This window comes from Mustela putorius, unplaced genomic scaffold (genome assembly GCF_011764305.1).
Source record: "Mustela putorius furo isolate JIRA1106 unplaced genomic scaffold, ASM1176430v1.1 tig00003962_pilon_pilon_pilon, whole genome shotgun sequence".
Classification (NCBI taxonomy): domain Eukaryota; kingdom Metazoa; phylum Chordata; class Mammalia; order Carnivora; family Mustelidae; genus Mustela; species Mustela putorius.
In genome coordinates, this window is record NW_025422106.1 from 20,192,636 (window position 1) to 20,213,063 (window position 20,428).

The 20,428-nt window shown below is 53.9% G+C and overlaps 1 protein-coding gene across 2 annotated transcripts in view; it reads right to left on the reverse strand.

The window, feature by feature from the left end:
* Nucleotides 1-3,719: 3,719 nt before the first annotated feature.
* The window catches only part of NOS2 (nitric oxide synthase 2), a 33,782-nt gene continuing 17,073 nt past the window's right edge, over nucleotides 3,720-20,428 (reverse strand). For both annotated transcript variants that reach the window (XM_045069936.1, XM_004747030.3), the window contains 15 exons: nucleotides 19,309-19,391; nucleotides 18,590-18,734; nucleotides 17,617-17,721; nucleotides 16,622-16,671; nucleotides 16,071-16,245; nucleotides 14,138-14,270; nucleotides 13,096-13,174; nucleotides 12,130-12,311; nucleotides 9,808-9,971; nucleotides 8,655-8,862; nucleotides 6,980-7,067; nucleotides 6,428-6,549; nucleotides 6,004-6,152; nucleotides 4,883-5,077; nucleotides 3,720-4,321 (listed from right to left, as the gene is read on the reverse strand). In XM_045069936.1, coding sequence (XP_044925871.1) covers nucleotides 4,202-4,321; nucleotides 4,883-5,077; nucleotides 6,004-6,152; nucleotides 6,428-6,549; nucleotides 6,980-7,067; nucleotides 8,655-8,862; nucleotides 9,808-9,971; nucleotides 12,130-12,311; nucleotides 13,096-13,174; nucleotides 14,138-14,270; nucleotides 16,071-16,245; nucleotides 16,622-16,671; nucleotides 17,617-17,721; nucleotides 18,590-18,734; nucleotides 19,309-19,391 — 1,998 coding nt within the window. In that variant the 3' untranslated portion in view covers nucleotides 3,720-4,201. The remainder of the gene's footprint in view (nucleotides 4,322-4,882; nucleotides 5,078-6,003; nucleotides 6,153-6,427; nucleotides 6,550-6,979; nucleotides 7,068-8,654; nucleotides 8,863-9,807; nucleotides 9,972-12,129; nucleotides 12,312-13,095; nucleotides 13,175-14,137; nucleotides 14,271-16,070; nucleotides 16,246-16,621; nucleotides 16,672-17,616; nucleotides 17,722-18,589; nucleotides 18,735-19,308; nucleotides 19,392-20,428) is intronic.

Below are 20,428 nucleotides of genomic sequence, written 5' to 3' on the forward strand. Positions count from 1 at the left end.
GGGAGGTTCTGGGTGAGGGCAGAGGGGCAGGGAGCATGGGCTCACTTTGATGGGGCGAGTCCTGACATCACACCCGCTTCCCGGTGTTCCCCACAAACCCCACATGGGTGGGAGAAAGCACGCCAGGCTCGGGCCTCCGGGGCAGGCATCTGTGATGCACGAAGATTGGTAACAGGTGAGCCCAGCAAATAGCCTCACGCTTCTGAGACGGGCCAGGGTCCGGGCCAGATGGCAAGGCTGGCTTATCAGAACCCTGTGTCCCAGTGGGAGGAGGTGGCAGGTGTGGTGTCAGGAGAAGTGACTCAAGCTGACCTGTTTGTGTTGTCCCACTGCGGGTCCTGGTGTTTGGGCCCGGGTGTGGTGGGGAGAGTGACTCAGCATGTGGGCTTCTACCAGCCCCTGGGCCAGCGCATAGGGGCCGGTCCTGTGTCCACAGGATGCCAACCCATCCTGCTACCTCCACCAAGAATCCAGTACCTTGGGAACCAGGCTGGGGCTCTGAGCATCGGCCTTAGACCAGCAGCCCCTGGGAGCCTGTCAGGAAGGCAGAATCCCAGGCCTTGCTGCAGGCCTCCCGAATCAATCTGCCTTCTGGCAAGATCCCAGGGGGCTTGTGTGCATTTCAGAGGAGAGAGGCGCTGGCCTAGGTGACCATGATCTTGACCACATTGTTCCGATGCAGAGCTGGGGCACTGGTGGCCGGGATGCTTCTTTCTCCCCCGTCACCCCGTCTACATAGGGAAGAAGTGGGCCAGATAGCCAGTGAATTAGAGGCCAAAGCTAAGCCGGGAGCCCAATTTTCCCAAACCCCTCACTTAGCTTCTGGCTGAGTTCCTTCCTTATTCTAAGAGAAGGAAACATGGCTCAGCCCCTTAAGAAGTCTTCTCCATGGAAGATACATGTCCTTCACTCACTGCCAAGTTTTCGACACAAGGTCCGACCTCACCTGCTTTGAAACCCAGGTGCCAAATTATTATTGGCCCAACTCTCAGGAAACAGGAAGCCCCAGAGCCAAATATGGCAACTTTCTACGAGGGGATTGTTGGTCAAGGCTTTCCTGACCATCAGGCATCACAGGCAGTATGAAGTGCACCGCGTGGTTGGTGCGCCGCGTGGGAGGTGTGCCGCGTATGTGGTGAGCCCCATGTGAGGTAAGCCCGTGTGACTGGAGCCCCTGTGAGGTGAGCCCTGAGTGTGAGGTGAGCCCTGAATGAGGTGAGCCCCGTGTGAGGTGAGACCTTGTATAGGTGCGCCCCATGTGTGGTGAGCACATGTGAGGGGTGCCCCATGTGAGGTGAGCCCCATGTGTGAGCAGAGCCCCGTGTGTGGTGAGCCCTGTGTGAGGGGTGCCCCCTGCGAGGTTAGCACCCTGTGAGGTGAGCCCGTGTGAGGGGTGCTCCCTGTGAGATGAGCCCCATGTGAGGTTAGCGCTGGGTGGGGTGAGCCCCCTGTGAGGGGAGTCCTGTGTGGGGGTGCCCTGTTTGTAGTGAGCCCCCTGTGAGGTGCGCCCCGTGTGTGAGATGTGCCCCGTGTGTGAGGTGAGCCCTGTGTGGAGGGGCACTCCCTGTGACGTTAGCCCCATGTGAGGTTAGCTCCATGTGAGGTGAACCCGTGTGAGGTCTCCTGTGTGAGGTGAGACCTTGTAGGTGTGCGCCATGTGTCTAGAGCCCGTGTGAGGTGTGCCTAATGTGTGATGAGTCCATGTGAGGTGATCCCACATGAGGTGAGCCACATTTGAGGTGAGTCCCCTGTGATTTGAGCCCTGTGTGAGGTGAGCTCCGTGAGAGGTGGGCCCCATGTGTGGTGAGCCCCATGTGAAGTGTACCCCATGTGAGGTGACCCCCCCGTGAGGTAACCCCGCTGTGAGGTGAACCCCCTGTGAGGTGCTCCTGTATGAGGTGAGCCCCATGTGTGGTGAGCCCATGTGGGGTGAGCTCTGTGTGAAGTGTACCCATGAGGTGTACCCCCTGTGAGATGAGCCCCTTGTGAGGAGTGCCCTGTGTGTGGTGAGTCCTGTGTGGGGTGAGGCCTGTGTGAGGTAAGTCCCATGTGGGGGCACCCCGTGTGTGGTGAGCCTGTGTGGGGTGAGACCCGTGTGAGGGGCACCCCTCAGGGGCGCCTGGTGTGAGGGGTAAGCCCCTGTGTGAGGTGATCCCCCTGTGTGAGGTGCACCCCGTGTGAGGTGAGCCCCGTGTGGGGGCACCCGTGTGAGATGAGCCCCATGTCAGGTGAGCCCCAGGTGAGGTGAGCCCCGAGTGAGGTCTCCCATGAGAGGTGAGACCTTGTAGGTGTGCCCCATGTGTGGTTCGCCTGTGTGAGATGAGCCCCTTGTGTGGTGACCCCTGTGCGTGGTAAGCCCGTGTGAAGGGTGCACCTGTGAGGTGCTACCATGTGAAGTTAGTCCCTTGTGAAGTTAGTTCCTTGTGAGATGAGCCCCATGTGAGATGAGCCCTGAGTGAGGTCTCCTGTGAGCGGTGAGACCCTGTAGGTGTGCCCCATGTGTTGTGCACCTGTGTGAGGTGAGCCCCATGTGAGGGGTGCCCCCATGAGGTGAGCCCCATATGAGTTTAGCCCCATGTGAGGGTCACCCCATGTAGAGAGCCCCAAGTGAGGTGAGCACCATGTGTGAGGTGAGCCCGATGTTGTGAGGTAAGCCCCGTTTGTGGTGAGCCCCGTGTGAGAGGCATCCCCTGTGAGGTTAGTGTCCTGTGAGGTGAGTCCCGTGTGAGAAGCACCCCCTATGAGATGAGCCCCGTGTCAGGTGAGCCCCGAATGAGGTGTGCCCCCATGATGTGCGCCGCATGTGAGGTGAGCCCCATGTGTGAGGTGAGCTCTGTGTGAGGGGCACCCCATGAGGTGAGCCCCCTGTGAGGTGAGCCCCGTGGGAGGTGCACCCCATGTGAGGTCTCCCATGTGAGGTGAGACCTACTAGGTGCACCCCATGTGTCGAGAGCCAGTGTGAGGTTCGCCCCATATGTGTTGAGCCCGTGTGAGGTGAGACATGTATGAGGGGCGTCCCCTTGAGATAAGCTCCCTGTGAGGTAAGCCCCATGTGATTTGAGCCCTGTGTGTGGTGACCCCTGTGAGGTAAGCCCCCTTGTGATGAGACCCCCACGGTGAGGTGCTCCCGTGTAAGGTGAGCCCCATGTGAGGTAAGCCGCAAGTGAGGTCTCCCGTGCCTGTGTGAGGTGAGCGCCTGTGAGGTTAGCCCCTTGTGAGGTGAGCCACATGTGAGGTGAGCCACATGTGAGGGGCGCCCCATGTGTGGTGAGCCCCGTGTGAGGTGCACCCCATGTGAGATGAGGCCCGTGTGTGGTGAGCCTGTATGAGGGGCGCCCCGTGTGTGGTGAGCCCTGTATGAGGTCTTCCCTGTGAGTTTAGACCTTGTAGGTGCACCCCTTGTGTCCAGAGTCCACATGTGGTGAGGCCCGTGTGTGGTGAGCCTCATGTGAGGTAAACTTGTTTGAGGCAAACCTGTGTGAGGCACAGCCCAGGCCCCATAGGCAAGCCTGGTTTCCTTAACCTCCACTACAGGTCTGCAGGTCTGCACAAAACTCCGCAGGCTGCCCCACTCCTGGTGGCTATTTTAGAGAAGCCGTGTGGCCAAACTAGTATGTCCTTCTGTGAGGGATTTGGGTCCAGTTTGTACCACCCACCAGTCCCCAACTCTCTGTAGAATGGAGCTGCTTTCCCTATAGAACACTCCCACACACATACAATGTGGTTAAAATAAAATGCATTTCATATAAATATCTCCATCAAGGAGTCATATGGGGAAATCCCAAGTGGCCCTTGAGAGAAGACTTGGGGTTCGTTTTCTTTAAATACAGAGTTATAAATAACTGTACACAGGGCGGCTAAATACAGTGTAGCATGACAGCGCCCCCTGCTGGTCACTCCAAGTGGTGTAGTCAGAGGAAGGTTCCATCCTTCTCGCCCACCAGCTGAGGGGTCTGGCACTGCGGATTTAGTCTTCAAGGGACCTGGGAAAGCACAACTCTGCATTATCAAGGAAGGGTGGACTCAAGGGAGATAAGAGGTTCTACTTGGTCCAGGCTGCTACTCAGTAGCAGGTCAAGTATCAGGCTTGGTGGAAAAAGAGCTGTGAGGCTCGGCGATATAATTTCCTTCCATCTCCCCAGGCCCTGTGACCGCAGATAATCGAGAGTTGGCTCCACCAGTAAGTTCTGTGGCAGCAACTTCAACTTCTCCCGTGGGCTGCTGGAACTCTGGGATCGCTGGGTTGCCTTGCTGCCCCATCTTTTTTCATCTCGTAAGTAAACACAGCACCAAATATATCTTCATGATAGCGCTTCTGGCTCTTTAAGGGAAAGCAGAACCAGGGTGTCAGCTCTGCTGGTCCAGCCACCTCTCATTCATCAGGTCCAGGCAGGACGAACCCCTGGGCCTCCCCCAGCTTCCCTGTCCCATGTACACTCATGAGCCATCTGCCTTCACAACTGTCACGCTGAGAGTGTACCTGAATGCCACTAGACTAACTCCCATCAGCACCCAGCCTGCCGTGAACCACCTGAACAGCTCCCCAAGCCTGCATCGTATGTGTCCCCCAAAACACTCTAAGACAGGGAGCTCTGAGAGAAATACGTTTGGCAAATGCCACATACTTTCTCCTTGTCTTGAGGAGTCACGTTGGATAGTAGTGTGTTAGAGGCTCTGAGGAGTCTTGTGATCAAGCAACGTGTTGCCTTTGTGTAACCGAGCAATCAGACCAGAAGGGATAGGCAGGCCTTCTAAGAGTCCACGGAGCTCAGACCTTCAGCCACTGCCAGGGTTTCTTTGGGTTTCAGGACTCTCCTGGTCCTTGTGCCCCCCTGCCTGTGCCCTTGAGATGTATCCCTAGCCCACCCACCAGCTGTCCTACCTTCAGCTGGAAGAAATAGTCCTCCACCTGCTCATCACTCAGGCTCAGCTCAGCAGCCACCAAGCCCTTCAGGGTACGGGCCACATCCCGGGCCATACGCACGTCCCCACAGACATAAAGGTGGCCATGCTCCTCATGGAGCACACGGAGCACCTCGCTGGCCAGCTGCTGCCGCAAGAGGTCTTGAACATAGACCTGAAACCAGAGGAGATGTGGAGATGGTGTGTCCAGGTCCCTGCTGCCAGGCTGAAGCCTGAAGTCAGGCCTACAGGCCAGGAGGAGGCAGTGAGGGGCACGACCGGCTGGAGGGGGAGGACCCTCCCAGCCAGGACCTTGCCCCAGGTTCAGGCTCAGGATAAGGAGGGGCAATGGCACCCCGCCCAGCTCAGGCCTAGGGTAGGTGCTCCAGAGAGGAACGTTGGCCGTGCCCTGCCCTCAAGGAGCTGACCATTCAGTGAGACTCCTGCCTCGGACATCGAATTCAGGATGCTTCAAAGAGGCATCAGTCAAGCCACTTCCCCTGCCCGGGGCTCTGAAGCCCCGCCTATAGACACCCCAGAACTGGAGCCCCTCTGTGTAGACTGTCCACAGAACCTCTAGTGTAATTCAGAGCAGGACACAGAGCACCAGAGTCCACAGTTACACAGAAGTCTAGGAGCCTCCACTCTCGTTCCCCATGAGGTGCCCCACAACCCCAGCACTGACACAAAACACTGGGCCTGGGAGGAGCCCAGATGGACCGAATTCACAAGGCCTGAGGCGAGGGTCTGTCCCAGCTCCCCAGGGCAGCAGGGACCATCAGCAGGGAGCGTGGTGTTTAAGCATAAAGCTAGCCTGGCCCACGTCATCCCATCATCCCCAGCAGGTGTGTATCCCAGGGGAGGGCTTTTAGCCTGTTGGGCACGGGGACTAACCCACCATGTGATCCTGGTTAGTCCTCAGTGTGTCGGGCCCGTCCCTCCTCCCAGCAGAGTGAGTGCATTGCTCTGACGGGTGTGTAACTGCTTCCAATTCAGAGCTCAGATGAAGGCTCAGAGAGCAAGCGGCTTGTGGGGAACCAGGCCGCCCCCGAGTCTGCGCTGAAGTGCCCCACCCACGGCCTGGGCAGCCACCGCATTTACCTTGGGCTGGCCAGGCAGACGAGAATAGGCTGTGTGCACCTCGTGCAGCACCCCATTCTGGGCCATCTCCAACATCTCCTCTCGATACAGGTGGTCCTCATCTGGGCGGCGGCAACCGAACACCAGGGTCATGTGGCCGGCCTGGAACCCTGTTAAGACCCAGCGGGATGCAGTTACCAGGGTGGCCACCAGGGGGCGGGCCATGGCTCAAGGCCCGTTCAGCTGGACAGTCAACTTGAATTATCATTTCATGCCCACAAATCTCCTGTCCCCACTTTACAGATGAGGAAACTGAGGCCCAGGGCACTCAGATCACTTGTCCACACAGGCTGAGGCAAATGGGAGAGTGGGCCAGGGAGGTCCCAGGGAGACGCCAGAACACCTGGTGTCCCCTCCCTCCCTGTCAGGAACCCCCTAGCTGTACCTTTGTGCTTGATGTCATGTAGCCGCTGCTGCCAGAAACCACGGAAGGGGGCGATGCCTGTGCCAGGTCCGATGAGGATGCAAGGATGGGAGGGGTCCTTGGGGAGCTGGAAGTTGCCAGCACTAAAGGGAACAGATGGAGAAGCTCAGTCCTCAGACATCCAGGGATGGATGCACAGGCTGGACAGGGGCTGGGGAGCTGAGGGTGCAGCAGAGCTGGTGGGGGGTGGTAGTGTGGTAGGAGTGGAGAAGACAACGAGCTCAAATTTGATTTTCCAAGTCCTGGAGGCCGCTTCATTTCCCCTGTTCAGGCACACCCTCACCTCGTCCTGGCCTTCTGAAAAAAGGCTGAAACTCACTGTACTCTGGGCCCTCCTCCACTGTGTCCTCTCTGTCCCTATTGGAGACCTGGCCATGCTCTATTGCCACAGGATAGAATGGAGAGGCCCAGTGTGACTCCAATGTCTTCATCAACGGCCTAGATCCCTCCCTTTCAAACCAGAGCTCCCGGGGCCAGTGGTGCCACAATGGAGAGAGTAGAAGGGGTGCTTGCCTTCTCACGAAGCAGGGTACTGGGTCTTGGGGCTTCAGGCTGCTGAGCCACGTGCTACAGACTCCATGGTGCAAGGGACCTTGGCCATCTGCAAGGATAACACAGACTTGACCAACATCGCCCTCCACTCCCCCCACACCCCCAGAGGTGAATTGTCCCAGAGGCTCCCCCCGGACCAATGAGCCTCCTGGGAGTGTCCGCTCAGGCACTCTATGGGCTTTAGGGAGGGGGCAATTCTCCCGGTTCTGCAGTCCACCCTCTGTGCAGCCCAAGCTGGGGAAAGCTGAAAGGCACGTCGAGAGCATGCTAGCCTCTCCTTCTGCCCCTCCCGGAACAGTCTCAGAGAAGGAACACGTACACGATCACTCAGGTAGCAGTAAAATCAGATGACAGCTCGATTTCCCCGACCCCTACTCCCATGCTCCTTTCCAAGACTCCCCCCGGGGACCTTCCCAGCCCACCACTCTGCTCCGACAGCAGCAACCCAAAGTGGCCTGTAGGGGTGGTCACGGTCACCGTGCCATCATCTTCACGAGATAAAGCCCTTGCTGGCAGGAACTCTGAGTGACGGACAGCCTCCTAAGCATGCTGGTCTGCTCTGACACCTCTGCCTCCCTAATGGCCCTTCCCGGGCCTGTGGGAACCCCCATTTTCTCCGGGTTATCTCCCTTTCCCAAGGGCCCAGCATTTAAATCTATCCCAACCAACCTGAGAAGAAGTCCCTTTGTCTCTCTGAATGGGATCTGGCTCTCACAAGATGCGCCCACCGCCCCTCTGTCTGAGCACTGAGACTTGACCTGGCAGATGTTCTCCAGAAGAGCAGACAGAGTCTCTGCCCAGTGTTTAGAAACTGCAAGAGTGTGCTGTTCACTCAGCTTTGCCAACCCACGCAATGCTCAGTTACAGAGGGCAGGGCAGGGCAAGGGCACGGTTCAACCACTGCAGGAGCCAAGTCCAAGGAGACAAGGTTTTGGATCTCCCAGTCTGTTAGCCCATCCCCTATCCTCTGCCCTCAGAGCACCCTATGCTTCTTGGCACCCATATCATGACAACCATCTATTTTGATGAGTCTCTCTTCAACGCCCCCTCTAGACGGGAAGCTCCATGAGGGCAGAAGCTACATGTACCGTGTTTCCACACCCACCACTGTGGCAATAGAGAGATATGAAACAAACCATTATCGAGTGAGGGAGCGAGTGAGCAATCAAAACACCATCACCCCCGCACAGGACAGACGATCAGGAATACTAAGAATCGCTGGGCTCCCACTAAGTACTGGGTGCTTCTTCCACGGGGTCTCATTACATTGTCCCAGCAGTAGTGAGACTGCGGAGAGAAGCAGGGTGGACCCAGCAGTCAGACTGTGTGGGTTTGAATCCCTGTTCTCTACTTGCTCACAGTGCAACTCTGGGGCTTAACCTGTTTGTGCCTCAGTCTCCTCACCTATAAAATGTAAACTGTACCCATCTCATGTGCTTACCGCTAATAAATATATAGAGAGGGTTTGCTTGGTGCCTGGTGTCTAGCAATCTCTGCCGCATACCTGCTATGGCTATGAACACTCTGGAAAGTGGGTATTTAACTGACGAGCAGACCACACAGCTCAGAGCTGCTGAACCGCCGCCCAGTCAGGAGCAGAGCTGGACTCTGGACCAAAGCCTCTGCCCAGCCTTACCTCGGGTGCGGTACGTGAGCACAGCCACGGTGAGGTGGACCTCCGTGGGTGTGCAGTCCCTGGAGGAGCTGATGGAGTAGTACCGGGGTTTCAGAATCGGGAGCTGGGAGAGCAGGAAGCCAGCAGACACCCGCAGGGACGGGAACTCCTGCAGCACCTCCAGGAATGTGGGGCTGTTGGTGAACTTCCACTTGTTGTATTCTGAGGGCTGAAAGCCAAGGGCAAGGTGAGTGACTCGGCCCCTGCTCACACGGAGGCAGGAGGCTGTCACAATCCAGCGTTCGTTTATTCACTCCTTTGTTCCCTCGGTTTATTCACTCCTTTGTTCCCTCGGTGGACACTTCCAAGCACCGGGCGCTGTCCATGGTGCTGGAGAGAAAATAGTGCCTTTCCTGGAAGCACTCAGGTCAGTGAAAGCGTTTCTCTGATTCGTGTGCTTAGAACTCCACCATCAGCCACTGGTGAGCAGGAGTCAAATCTTTATTATAATCTAATTTTGGACAGGGCTTTGCAATCATAAAGACCTGGGTTCCCTCTTGACTGGGTGCCCCCGCTTGTTGTGGGATCTTGTCCCAACCACTTAACCTTTGTGACATGAGGATAGCATCACCTCTCTCATGGGAACATTGTGAGACTGAAATAAGAACATGTGTGCTGAGTTAGTACACTGCAGCCACAGGATAATGGCTGGAATCAAGATAATTAGTGAGAAAAACAATGGCGATAGTGCCATCTTGTGCCTTTTACAAAGGCATGGGCCTAGAAAGTTGCAAGTGGGTTAATGCAACCTCTCATGTCCACTTCTCCATTCATCCTCACCAACCATCCTCCAACACTTCCCAAGTTCCAGGCTGATGCCAGGTTTGGGGAACATACAAAGACAAGACACAGTGGTTCTCCTTTTCTAGCTAATTTCTAACAAAGTATCCTTTGGTAGCTTCCTGAAGATGCTCAGAAAAGTTCAGTTCACTCGACACAACTATGTCCTGGAGATAGGATGGGAGAAGATGCTGACTTCCCACCAGGTTTTGACAAGTCTCACTTTGGGAAGCTCAGTCGGATTCCCCCTTGGCAGTTAAAGGCCAGCTCTGGGTTCTGGCTCCCCATGATTCTGGGACCCTGCCCTTCCCTCACCCACTGGCCCAACCTTTACCTGGCACAGGATCTCCAGCCTCTGCCTCTCAGCTTCTTCTGTGGCCAGCTGTGCCAGCTTTCGGAGCAGCAGCTGGGTTGGGGGGGTGGTGATGTCCAGGAAGTAGGTGAGGGCCTGGCTGAGTGAGCACGGGGGCAGCCGCTTGTCTCTGACCCAGTAGCTTCCTGGACAGGGTAAAGGAAGAGTCAGAATGGCAAAAGGGCCCCAGTTAGGTTTCCTGAAGGGTGATGAGACCTCTGGAGACACCCTCCATCCTACAGCTGCAGGGGAGACACTGAATTTCTGGTCCCAGGAACTGCAAAAGTGTTCATGTGCCCAATTCACATGCAGGAAAGTGGAGCCCAGAGTCACGGCTGCCAGGGAAGGCTGACCAACAGCCCTGCAAAGGGCACCCAAGATGACATGATCCTGAAAAGTCAAGTCTGCACCAGAGTTCAGTGTCTCTCTGGTTCAGACCTGAACTTCAGCAAAACATCCCTAGGTGAACTATAGACTCACAATGACTAAATTTTCCAAAGACCGATGTACACCCCAGAGGCCAGTTATGTTCGTTTAGAGAAAAGCCCTGGACTACCGTCCCCTGGGGCTATACCAAGAAGTACTGAGTAAGCAGCAAGTCAGCCCAAAGTGTCAAGTCCCAAGGAGTCGCAAGAGGCTTTAGGCTGGGTAGTCACAGTGCGGACCCTGGAGCCAGCAGACAGGTTTGAACTCTGGCTCCTCACCATTAGCTAAGTGATTAAACCCTCTGAGCCTTGGGTTCTAGCTCTAAAATGGATGTGATAACAAAACTTGTCTCACTGGGTTTGTATGAGCACTGAACGCAATGGTGTATGTATAATAGTACAGTGTCTGGCACACACCTGCTCAACAAATATTAGGTAAAAATATCAGTATTATGTTATTTCATTCAGACCCAAGGCCTGAATGTGCCACATCAGTTTTCCTACAATCACAAGGACATCTCTGTCCCCTTGCTCATATTTCTCCTGGACAGTGGGAGACTACACCACCCTTTGCTTCTCTGACCCCCACTTTCCTATTGTGGCCACTCTCTTTAGGGGTACACATTCTTTAAAGGCAAGACTATCATTAGCCAGAGGGCTCTTCCTATGGGCTGGGAGGCTCGTGATGGTTGATTTCTTGAGCTTATCTCTCATAGTACCTGTCGCCCCCATGCTGTGCTCCCCACATAGATGAGGCCTCACCATAGCATGGGAAGCAGGTGCTCCAGGTCCTCCCTAGGACAGTGTCTTCTCCCAGGTGAAAATGGAGAGAGGAGTCTCACTCTCCTGGTCACCCACAGTCTGCCCCTGCCCACAAGCCAAGTGATGTGGGGACAAATGAGACCTCGGTGGGTCAGCAGTAGTTTAGAATGCCATGGGCATGCAAATGGTTTACACACTTTGGGATCCAAGGAGACTCTCGGGGCATATTAAACCCCCTCTCTGAGTTTCTGGACAAATGTTTCCAAGCCTGTAGGAAATGGACATTCCTCCATTCCTGTGTTTATCTGGTGCCAGGAACTGTGGTCAAGACTGCTCTTTTGGTCTTTACTACAATCTCATGAGGAAGGATCTCTTATCTCCATTTATTATCTCCATAGAAAGATAGAAATAGATATTTCTTATCTCCATTTATCTCTTTGTCTCCATAGAGACAAAGAAAGAAAACCTTGAGAGGTTGAAGCGCAGGCCCAAGGTCATGTAGCTAGTAAGTGATGGCTCAGGGATTCGAACTTCCAAGGCTCAGCCTTTCTGCAATGTTCCCACACTTCTCCATCATGTCATCTGGCAAACTGCACACACATGTTTATTGTGGGGCCTGAAGAGTCAAGGCATGGAAAATGCTGGTAATTACTCAAATAATGCCCGTTGCTACTGCGATGGTGATGATGATGATGATGATGATGAAGAAGAAGAAGAATATTCTTGCCTATCTGCCTCTTGTATGAGGTAGTGAGCTTTCTGAGTGTAGATACTGAGTCTCATTCATTTTAGTAGCCCAGGACCTACCTAGTATATCGATGTGACCAACTGGTTAAAATTTTGATGCAAAAACAAGTGAATCCATCCATTAACAAACAAGTGTCTGGGTGAGCAAAAGAATGGAGAGAGACTCCCCAGCCTCTGGGATTGGGCAGAGAGCTCCAAAGAAACATCCCTTCTGTTCCAAGGCTGCATTAGTGTGGTCTTGGAGGGCCCACCCACTCAGCAGGAAGGTCAGGGTTAGGTGCCCACAGCCCAGGTGCAGGACCAACCCATCAGCAGAGTTGAGGGGCTGCTGGGGGTGGGGGATGCTGGGGTCACTGTGTAAAAGTCTTACCGCTCTCGCTGAGGGTCTCCAGGTGCACAGGCTGGTGGGGCGCAGGGCTGTCTACCACTCGCTCCAAGATGCCTTGCACCAGGGCCGGCTGGTTGCCCGGGCAAATCCCGAGGTGCTCTCCAGGCAGGTAGCTCAGCCCAAGGCTGTCCTCACAGGAGAGCTCCACCAGGAGGGTGGTACGGCTGGAGAAGGGAAAAAGAAGCCTCTGGTGACGCCACCAGGATTTCCTCCAGTGCTCCCTGACGGGTGGGCCAGCTTCCCCAGGAAATGGGCCCTCTTTCATTTTCCTGCTCAGCTCGGTGAGCACGGGCGGGGTTGGGTTGCCACCCTGGAGCTGGGTGCTCAAGAGGGCCTGGGGTTCACCAGGCCTGGGGCTTCTCTGTGGGGAGAGGGTGGGCAGCCCATTCTTGACTGGGCTTGACTACACCCTCTGCCTAAAGAAAGCAGCCCCCACCCAGGATATCTGTGGGCATTAGGACAAACCCTTCCTTGTCCCCAGAACAAATCTGGCTCTTATTAGAACAAAGCCCAGTTTTCCTAACAAATGGTGGAAGATAGCGCAGATGAACAAAAGCTTCAGTGAATCCGCAACACCCGTTTTTCCTGAAAGGGAAATGTCCTTCCCTGCCAAAAATTTTCCTGAAAGTTCTTAAGACAGAGTCAAATGGTTTGAGTTCCTCTTGCCCTCCACCTCTGGTGAAAGGGTTTAGTGACAAAGGACCCGTGGTAAAACAGGTACATAGTTCTCAAGCTGGAAAACCGGCCCATGGTTAATGGAGACCAGAGCTAAAGGCACCAGAGGTCACAGGGGTTACTGGCCAAGCTTGTCCTACTGGTCCTACCCATGGCATTGTGGCTAATGCCAGGGCACACTTCTCTCCTTTCAAAGATGGACTCACTCTGGTCTTTCTTCCATTATATTAAACCTGTGGAATGTCACCTAAGCAGCACCGTAGTCTCCCCTACCTGGACTGGGGACTCTGTAGATTCCGCTGTGATTTGAGCCGTAGGGTGAACACGTTCTTGGCGTGCATACTGCTGAGGGCTGTGGGGGACAGAGAGGATGATGTGGCAGAGTGGCTCTTAAGCATTGGCTAGGGGGTAGGGAGGCTTCCGGGTCTAAATCAGCTATGCCTGGACACTACTCATGGGGTATCCCACTGTGACAGGCGTGGGGTTTTCTTTTTCTCTTTCCCTGCCATGTTTCTGAATCACAAATAAAGATGCTTGGTCAGACATGGGTGTTTGTGCTGTTGCTAGGTGTGGGGGAGGGGATGCATGAGGTGCCCAAATAGGTGCATTTCTAGGCCATCCCCATGGCCTGGCACCTGCAGGAGAGCATAGTTGATCTTGGGGCTATCCTCAACATGCAGAAACCGACAGGACTACTGCATTCAAGGTACAAGAAAAGAGGAATCAAGGGGGCCCAGCATCCAGAAGCTACCATCGAGAGGTCACGGCGTCAGCCTGCTCAAATCCCAGCCAGGCCACATTCTAGCAACCTGCTTCACCTCCCTGAACTTTAGCTTCTTTATGCCGCCCCCACCCCTGCTTTTTTTAAATGTAATCTCGGCACCCAGCATGGGGCTCAAACTCACGACCCAGAGATCAAGAGTTGGATGCCCTTATCAGCTGAGCCAGCCAGGCACCCTGGTCCTTGGGCCCTTCTTGCAAGATGAATGTCAGGACTCACTTAGCGTGGCAGGTGAGGAGCCCAGCACAGTGCCTGGCACACAGGAGGCCCTTGCTCAATGCTGGCTCCCTTTCCTCTCCACCACCTGCCTGGGGCTTCCTCCTGAAACAGCCTCCTTCGGAAATGAAGCAAGCTCTCCAGCCTCACCCCTCAGCAGTCTCTCAGGTCCAACAAGAGACCAAGGCCTGGCAGCCCGAGGCCAGCTGCCTCTGTTCAGAGGGTCCCGTGATCTCCTTGATCACCGACTCCAGGTGCAGAGCCCCTCACCCCAGCAGGCAGGGCAATGAGCCCCATGCTGGGCAATGCAGCAGGTACCTTTGTTGAGGTCCAGAGGCTGCGAGTCCTGCACGAGCCGGTAGTGCTGTGGGTCCCAGGTCATACTGCAGGTGTAGCGCTTAGGGATCTGAATCCCGTGTTTGCCTCGCACATCGAACGCCTCGCAGGCTGCCTGCAAGAAGGTGGAGCGGACTAGTGTTAACCATGGTCACCGTCATCCTCAATGACATCATCGCCAACAACGGGGCCACCACTTTGTAGGTGCTTACAGATCGGTTAAGTGCTTCTGATCATTACTCAGCACGTGGATTGGATCGGGCCACTGGGAGGACTCAGAGAGGTGACCAGGCTTGGCACATAGTTGCTACTGCTCTCCGAGTGGATGCTAACACTGCACTAGTTAATATCTCACTTTACCCACGTGCCCACCCCCTGAGAGTGGGTGACTCCCATGCTCCTGGTATGGACTCACGTGGAGGCAGTGAGGGCCTGGGAACAAGGTCTGCCCCGACTAAAGCTGCTGCTCTCAATACCACGGCTGGCTAAAATGCTCTGCTTACACGAGGAGCTGTGTTTTTAAGATTTATTTACTTATTTGAGAGAGAGAAAGTGCAGGGAGGGGGAGAGGGAGGGACGGAGAGAATCCCAAGAAGATTCCCTACTGAACACATAGGATGCCTGGGTGGCTCAGTGGGTTAAAGCCTCTGCCTTCGGATCGGGTCATGATCCCAGGTCCTGGGATCAAGCCCTGCATTGGGCTTTCTGCTCAGCAGGGAGCCTGCTTCCTCCTCTCTCTCTCTCTCCCTGCCTCTCTGCCTACTTGTGATCTCTATCTGTCAAATAAATAAATAAAATATTAAAAAAAAAAAAAAGATTCCCTACTGAGCACAGAGAACAACACGGGGCTTGATCTCATGACCCTGAGATCATGACTTTAGCTGACACCAAGAGTCGGACACCTAACCAACAGAGTCACCCAGGCGCCCCAATGAAGAGTTCTTTAAATCAGGGGTGTCGGGCCACAGGCAGCAAAACCTTGCTAAGATTCTGACACAGGTCCGAAAGACTCCACTGCATGGTCTCTGTCCCCAGGCTTTCTGTGGCTGGGAGACTAAAATAAGGCTAATTCATCAAGAGGTGGTTGTCGTGGCTGGCGTGACAAATCAACCAGGAATGTGAGGGTAAGAGGATGAAGAAAAGAACTCGAGAAGCAGAGAGATGGGGGCAAGAGGAGCACTGAGGAGGATGTCCAACAGTGCTAAGTTTATTCAAAGCATTAAGGCCATATATGTAGTGATATTACAATAGGAGAAGCAATACATCTGTGTCTAGTTAAACAACCACAAGTTCCCATAATAAGTTTCACAATTAACTATAAGCAGACCTCGTGATGCCAAACGGCTGATGCCAGTACAAATGTTCTGTATTGATACAGCAAACCTGAAAGTAATTTATGGGCTGTACTAGGGCAGCAAGGACCAACCATGAACTTATGACCCCAACCGAATTGTTCTCATTTGTTTAGCAAGCGTGTGGGAAGTCACGTAGGCAAGCACACAACACATAGCACAGACCTTTTCTCAGTGCTACTCAACTTTTCCCGTCCTAAACCTTTTGTTAGGTTATTCGGACTTTAAAGGAGGCACAAGTCAGGGCCTGGTTTGGTCCTTGTCTTAAGCCCTACTGTGGCCTCCCACAGGTGGTCTGGATAATTAGAGGGGGAAAGATCTTAAACTGAAGCTCCCAGAGGACAGGAAGTGTCTCAGCCTTCTTCTCCCACCCAGAGACACATGCTTCAAGTGGAGTCCTTGGGGGGCTGAGGGAAGGCAGCAGGGACCTGAGCCCTCGGGCCACACCTGTAGGACCAGGCGGGGGTCATGCCACCCAGGCAACCCGACACAGATGTCCTGGGCAGGAGGGGGCTGTGGCCTCCCAGTCCCTGCTGTGGGGGCAACTCTGGCTAAGAACTGACCTTGAAGGTTTGCACAGCCCAGCTGCGGAAGGCTTCCTCCTGTCCACTGAGCTCATCCCCTTTCCCTGTTAGGATGAGCTGGGAGGCCCCCAGATGGGACAACTTCTGGTCGATGTCATGAGCAAAGGCACAGAACTGCGGGTACATGCTGGAGCCAAGGCCGAACACAGCATACCTGCCCGAGGAAGACACACACACAGAAACTGGAGTGACCCTACCCATGCAAGCATCACATAGCACAACCTGCCTGTAAGCCAGCCTCAGGCACTCCTACTCCAGCTGGGCACAGAACCAGCCAGCGGATGCCATCTTTGGATCCTCTCCAGCTCCCAAGCCTTGTCACCAACTCCTGTGACCAATGCACGCTCAGCCTGCAGACCTGTGGGAAGGACTTGGTTTTCCTGGCTTGACTCTTGACACACTCTCTCTGCCTGGACATCTTGGATGAGACCCCCTTATACACAACCAGTACCCTCCCTGAAACCTGGGTCCCAGAACACTTAGGTCCATAAGGCAGGGCTTAGACAAGTGGGAGTGAGGAAAAGTCTTACCTGAACTTGTTGGTAAGCTCTTTCAGCATGAAGAGAGATTTTTTCAGTTTCTAGAAAGAGAGAGAACCACTGAGTTCTCAGGACAAGATTCATAAAAGCACTGCTTTTTACTTTTCTTCTGGTGGCCCACTTCAAAACTGGCCATATCTGGCAGAAGAAGGTTCAAAATTCATAAATGGAAGTCAGTTTATGTATGGGGCTAACTGGCCAGGGCTTGAGGACAAGGTCAGCTTTAGTACCTCATGTGGGCCTGACCCCTGGTGTAGCCCTGAATAGCCCAGCCCCATCCATGTCTGGTAGAGAGAGGACCTGGCATCTCCAGACGGTCTCCTCATGGGGCGTGAGCCTCTTTTCCTGTTTGGAACCTGGTAAGAATGACAATTGGTCCCATACTCTCTAAGATAACCCTCATTTCCAAGGATCTCAAGATAATTTTAGGTGCAATGCAAAATATTGTCAAATCATCTGGTAAGAGTATTCTCTTTTCTGTAATTTTTTTTTTTTTTTTAGTTATTCCTGTTTCTATTATTATTATCATCTTTATGGAAACTAGGGAGAGTCTCAGCTGGAGCTACTGGAGCCCAAAGACCTCTAATACTTACTTGCCCATTGCTCATTTTAAAAAAACAAAGCAAGCCACGTCAGGCAACGGTATCTAGTGAAAATTCAAGAACTTAGGGCTCTCACTGGGTTTTTTGTCGGCTTTCCATATGTGGGAATGATACGAAGTTTCCTTTACACATGAATTTTTTAGTTAAAAAAGGTAAGTCAATTTACTTGAAAATATAGTGTATGTCCTAGGAAAGGGGTCGCCTACATATGGTGATAATTACAAAGAAGGCAGTCAAATGTTGAAGCTAAGGCAGCCCAGAGCGATCGGAGCACTCACTTCCAAATGTCTTCCATAGGACATGCTGAATTGCCCAGATCCTTTCCTTGGCCCCCTCGGGCCCTGGCACCACCACCCCCAGAACACTGGGACCCAGGCCACACACCTCTCCGTTGCTGGGGGACTCTCCGTTCCCAAACGTGCTGGTCACCACCATCAGCAGCTTCTCCTCCTCCAGATGGCTCAGCCTGTACTCGTCCATGCACAGAACCTGCAGAGCCCCGAGGGTGGACATCAATCCCAGACACCCTGTGCTTCCCTTCCCCGACCCAGGCCAGACACCTCCCTCCGAATCATCTTTTTCCACCAGGCCCCACCCACACCGAGCCCAAACTGGGCACAGAGGCAGGTGCTTCCTGAATCTCTGTCAAACAGACCCACATGAACACTTTGCTCCCCATCCTGCCCCAAGCAAGCCCCACTGCAATCCTTCCACAAGCCAGGGAGGGATCACCTCCCAAACACTGCAGGCCCCAAATCAAAACACTCCTGCTGCCATTTTGAATTCTTAGTGTGCAGATGTATTTTCCACAAAAATGAGGTGAGGTTACAAAAACAACTATTCTTTCACTCCCCAGGAACCCGAATGCTTTGCCTGAAGCAAATCTCAGGTGACAGGTGACACCTGTCACCGCCTCTCTGTTTGACCCACACCCACGTGAATTGGGACGTCTCCCAACACAGGAGGAAATTCAACACTGATGGCATGAATGGGTCCCCCTCTGGGGTTTCATTTTCCTATTCAATCCTTTGTCCCCTTCACTTTTAGCATGGCACCCTATAGTGAAGGTGTTGAGTAAATAGAAATAAAATTTATCTACAGGAACTCACAGATATTGAGACTTGGATTAGGAAAGATTTTCTCAAACTGTGTTCCCCGGCACACCATGGAGAACTTACATTCTGTGTAACTTTGGGAATCCCTGGACACACACCTATCCTTCTGTCACAGATTTACAACATACGGTCAGCATATCCAAGGCCCTGGGACATTCAGGAGCAGGGAAACCATTTGAACTTTCGCCAATTTGTCTGTACACAGGCAGAGAAAAAGGCCTGTGTCCTGCTGAACTGGTTACCTTGGGGTTGAAGGCACAGCTGAACAAGGCCCCCAGGTCCTGGGCCAGTGTTTCCGACTTTCCTGTCTCTGTCGCAAAGAGGATGGTGGCTCTGACTCGGGATGCCATGGTCTTGCGCATTAGCATGGAGGAGAAGAGCACAGCCCTGCGTGGACAGACACTGTGCTGACCCAGCCTTCCAGAGGAACACGGGGGGCCCAGGAGAACAGGGGAGGGGTGGTGTTTAAAGTGTGGCAGGATGAGGGAAAGGAATGCACGTTTCTTTTTTCTAAGATTTTATTTATTTATTAGACAGAGAGAGAGAGATCACAGTCGGCAGAGAGGCAGGCAGAGAGAGAGGGGGAAGCAGGCTCCCTGCTGAGCAGAGACCCTGATGTGGGACTCCATCCCAGGACCCTGGGATCATGACCTGAGCCGAAGGCAGAAGCTTAACCCACTGAGCCACCCAGGCGCCCCGGAATGCATGTTTCTTACCAGCTACTGACCCTGACCCATGGCCCTTCTCTTCCCTTCACCCGCTCAACCCACTACTCAGCCCCTGGGGAAAATGGAGGACAGGGAGGGTGAGGCCAATGGTGGCAAGTGATTCCCCCTTGGCGTCTGGACCGCTCCATAAAGATCATCATGTCTCTCTGTTCCCTGCCTGTTGAGGCTAAGAGGGCAGCCGCCTGGGAGGAACGGCTATGGCTCAGATCTCAGCACTGGCTGCTTGCACTTACTTAACCAAGACTTTGAATGGAATCTTTCTTCTCTGGGGCCTCTTCTTCTCATCTTGCCAGGTGTGGGTTTTCCAGGCCTCCACCTTCAGAAAAGAAAGCACATGTGAGGGTGGGTGGGCCCTGACTCGGCTCTGGCGTTGGGGCGCGAGGGAGACAGAGGACGCGTCGTGCCCTTTGTGAGGTGGGGGTCCCTAAAGCCCACACTGGGGAGGACGGGGGTTCTGTCTCCCTCAGAGCTGCAGCTCCTGCCCACACTGTGGGGTCCTCTGGCTTATTCTCCATTAGGTTCTCCCCAGAAGGAAGATGCCCCACTTCGCTTTTGTCTTTAGTGTCTAATCACTAGGCAGGTCCTACAATGTCGAGTTCAAACCAGGTACCTCTTCTGAGAGTAAAGGAAGGTGTTAGGACGGCAGGTACAAACTACCCCAGCCATCAGTCACCCTGATTTGCTAGTTAGCATCTGAATGTAAGGAAGCTCTTCCCCAAATCTAACCAAAGTGCTTTTGGACTTTTTATTATATATATATATATTTTTTTTTTTTAAAGATTTTATTTATTTATTTGACAGACAGATATCACAAGTAGACAGAGAGGCAGGCAGAGAGAGAGGAAGGGAAGCAGGCTCCCTGCTGAGCAGAGAGTCCGATGCGGGGCTCGATCCCAGGACCCTGGAATCATGACCCAAGCCGAGCAGAGCAGAGGCTTTAACCCACTGAACCACCCAGGCACCCCACTTTTGGACTTTTTAAAATATGAACTGCTTTCAACAGGTAGCGGTGATAGAATGCGTTCTGGGCTGGGCATCCACCAGTTCATTTGGGGAGCTAACGCCCATCACTTTTAGAGATGAGAACAGCAGGGCTCACATGGGTGCAAAGACCCACCCAAGATCCTACAGCCAGGAGGCAGCAGAGTCGCCTGCAGGCGCGTCTGACCCAGGAGCCAAGCTCTTCGGCATCAGGGGCTACAACTGTCTATGGGGGGTGGGGGTAGAGGGTAATGGCGGTCAGCCTCAGAAGCGTAAGCCCCGGTGGAGCAATGGGCCCCTGAAGGTAGAATAAGTTATTTCCTGAAGTCCCACTCTCTGTGGAAATGGACAAACGCTGCTCAACCTCCCAGG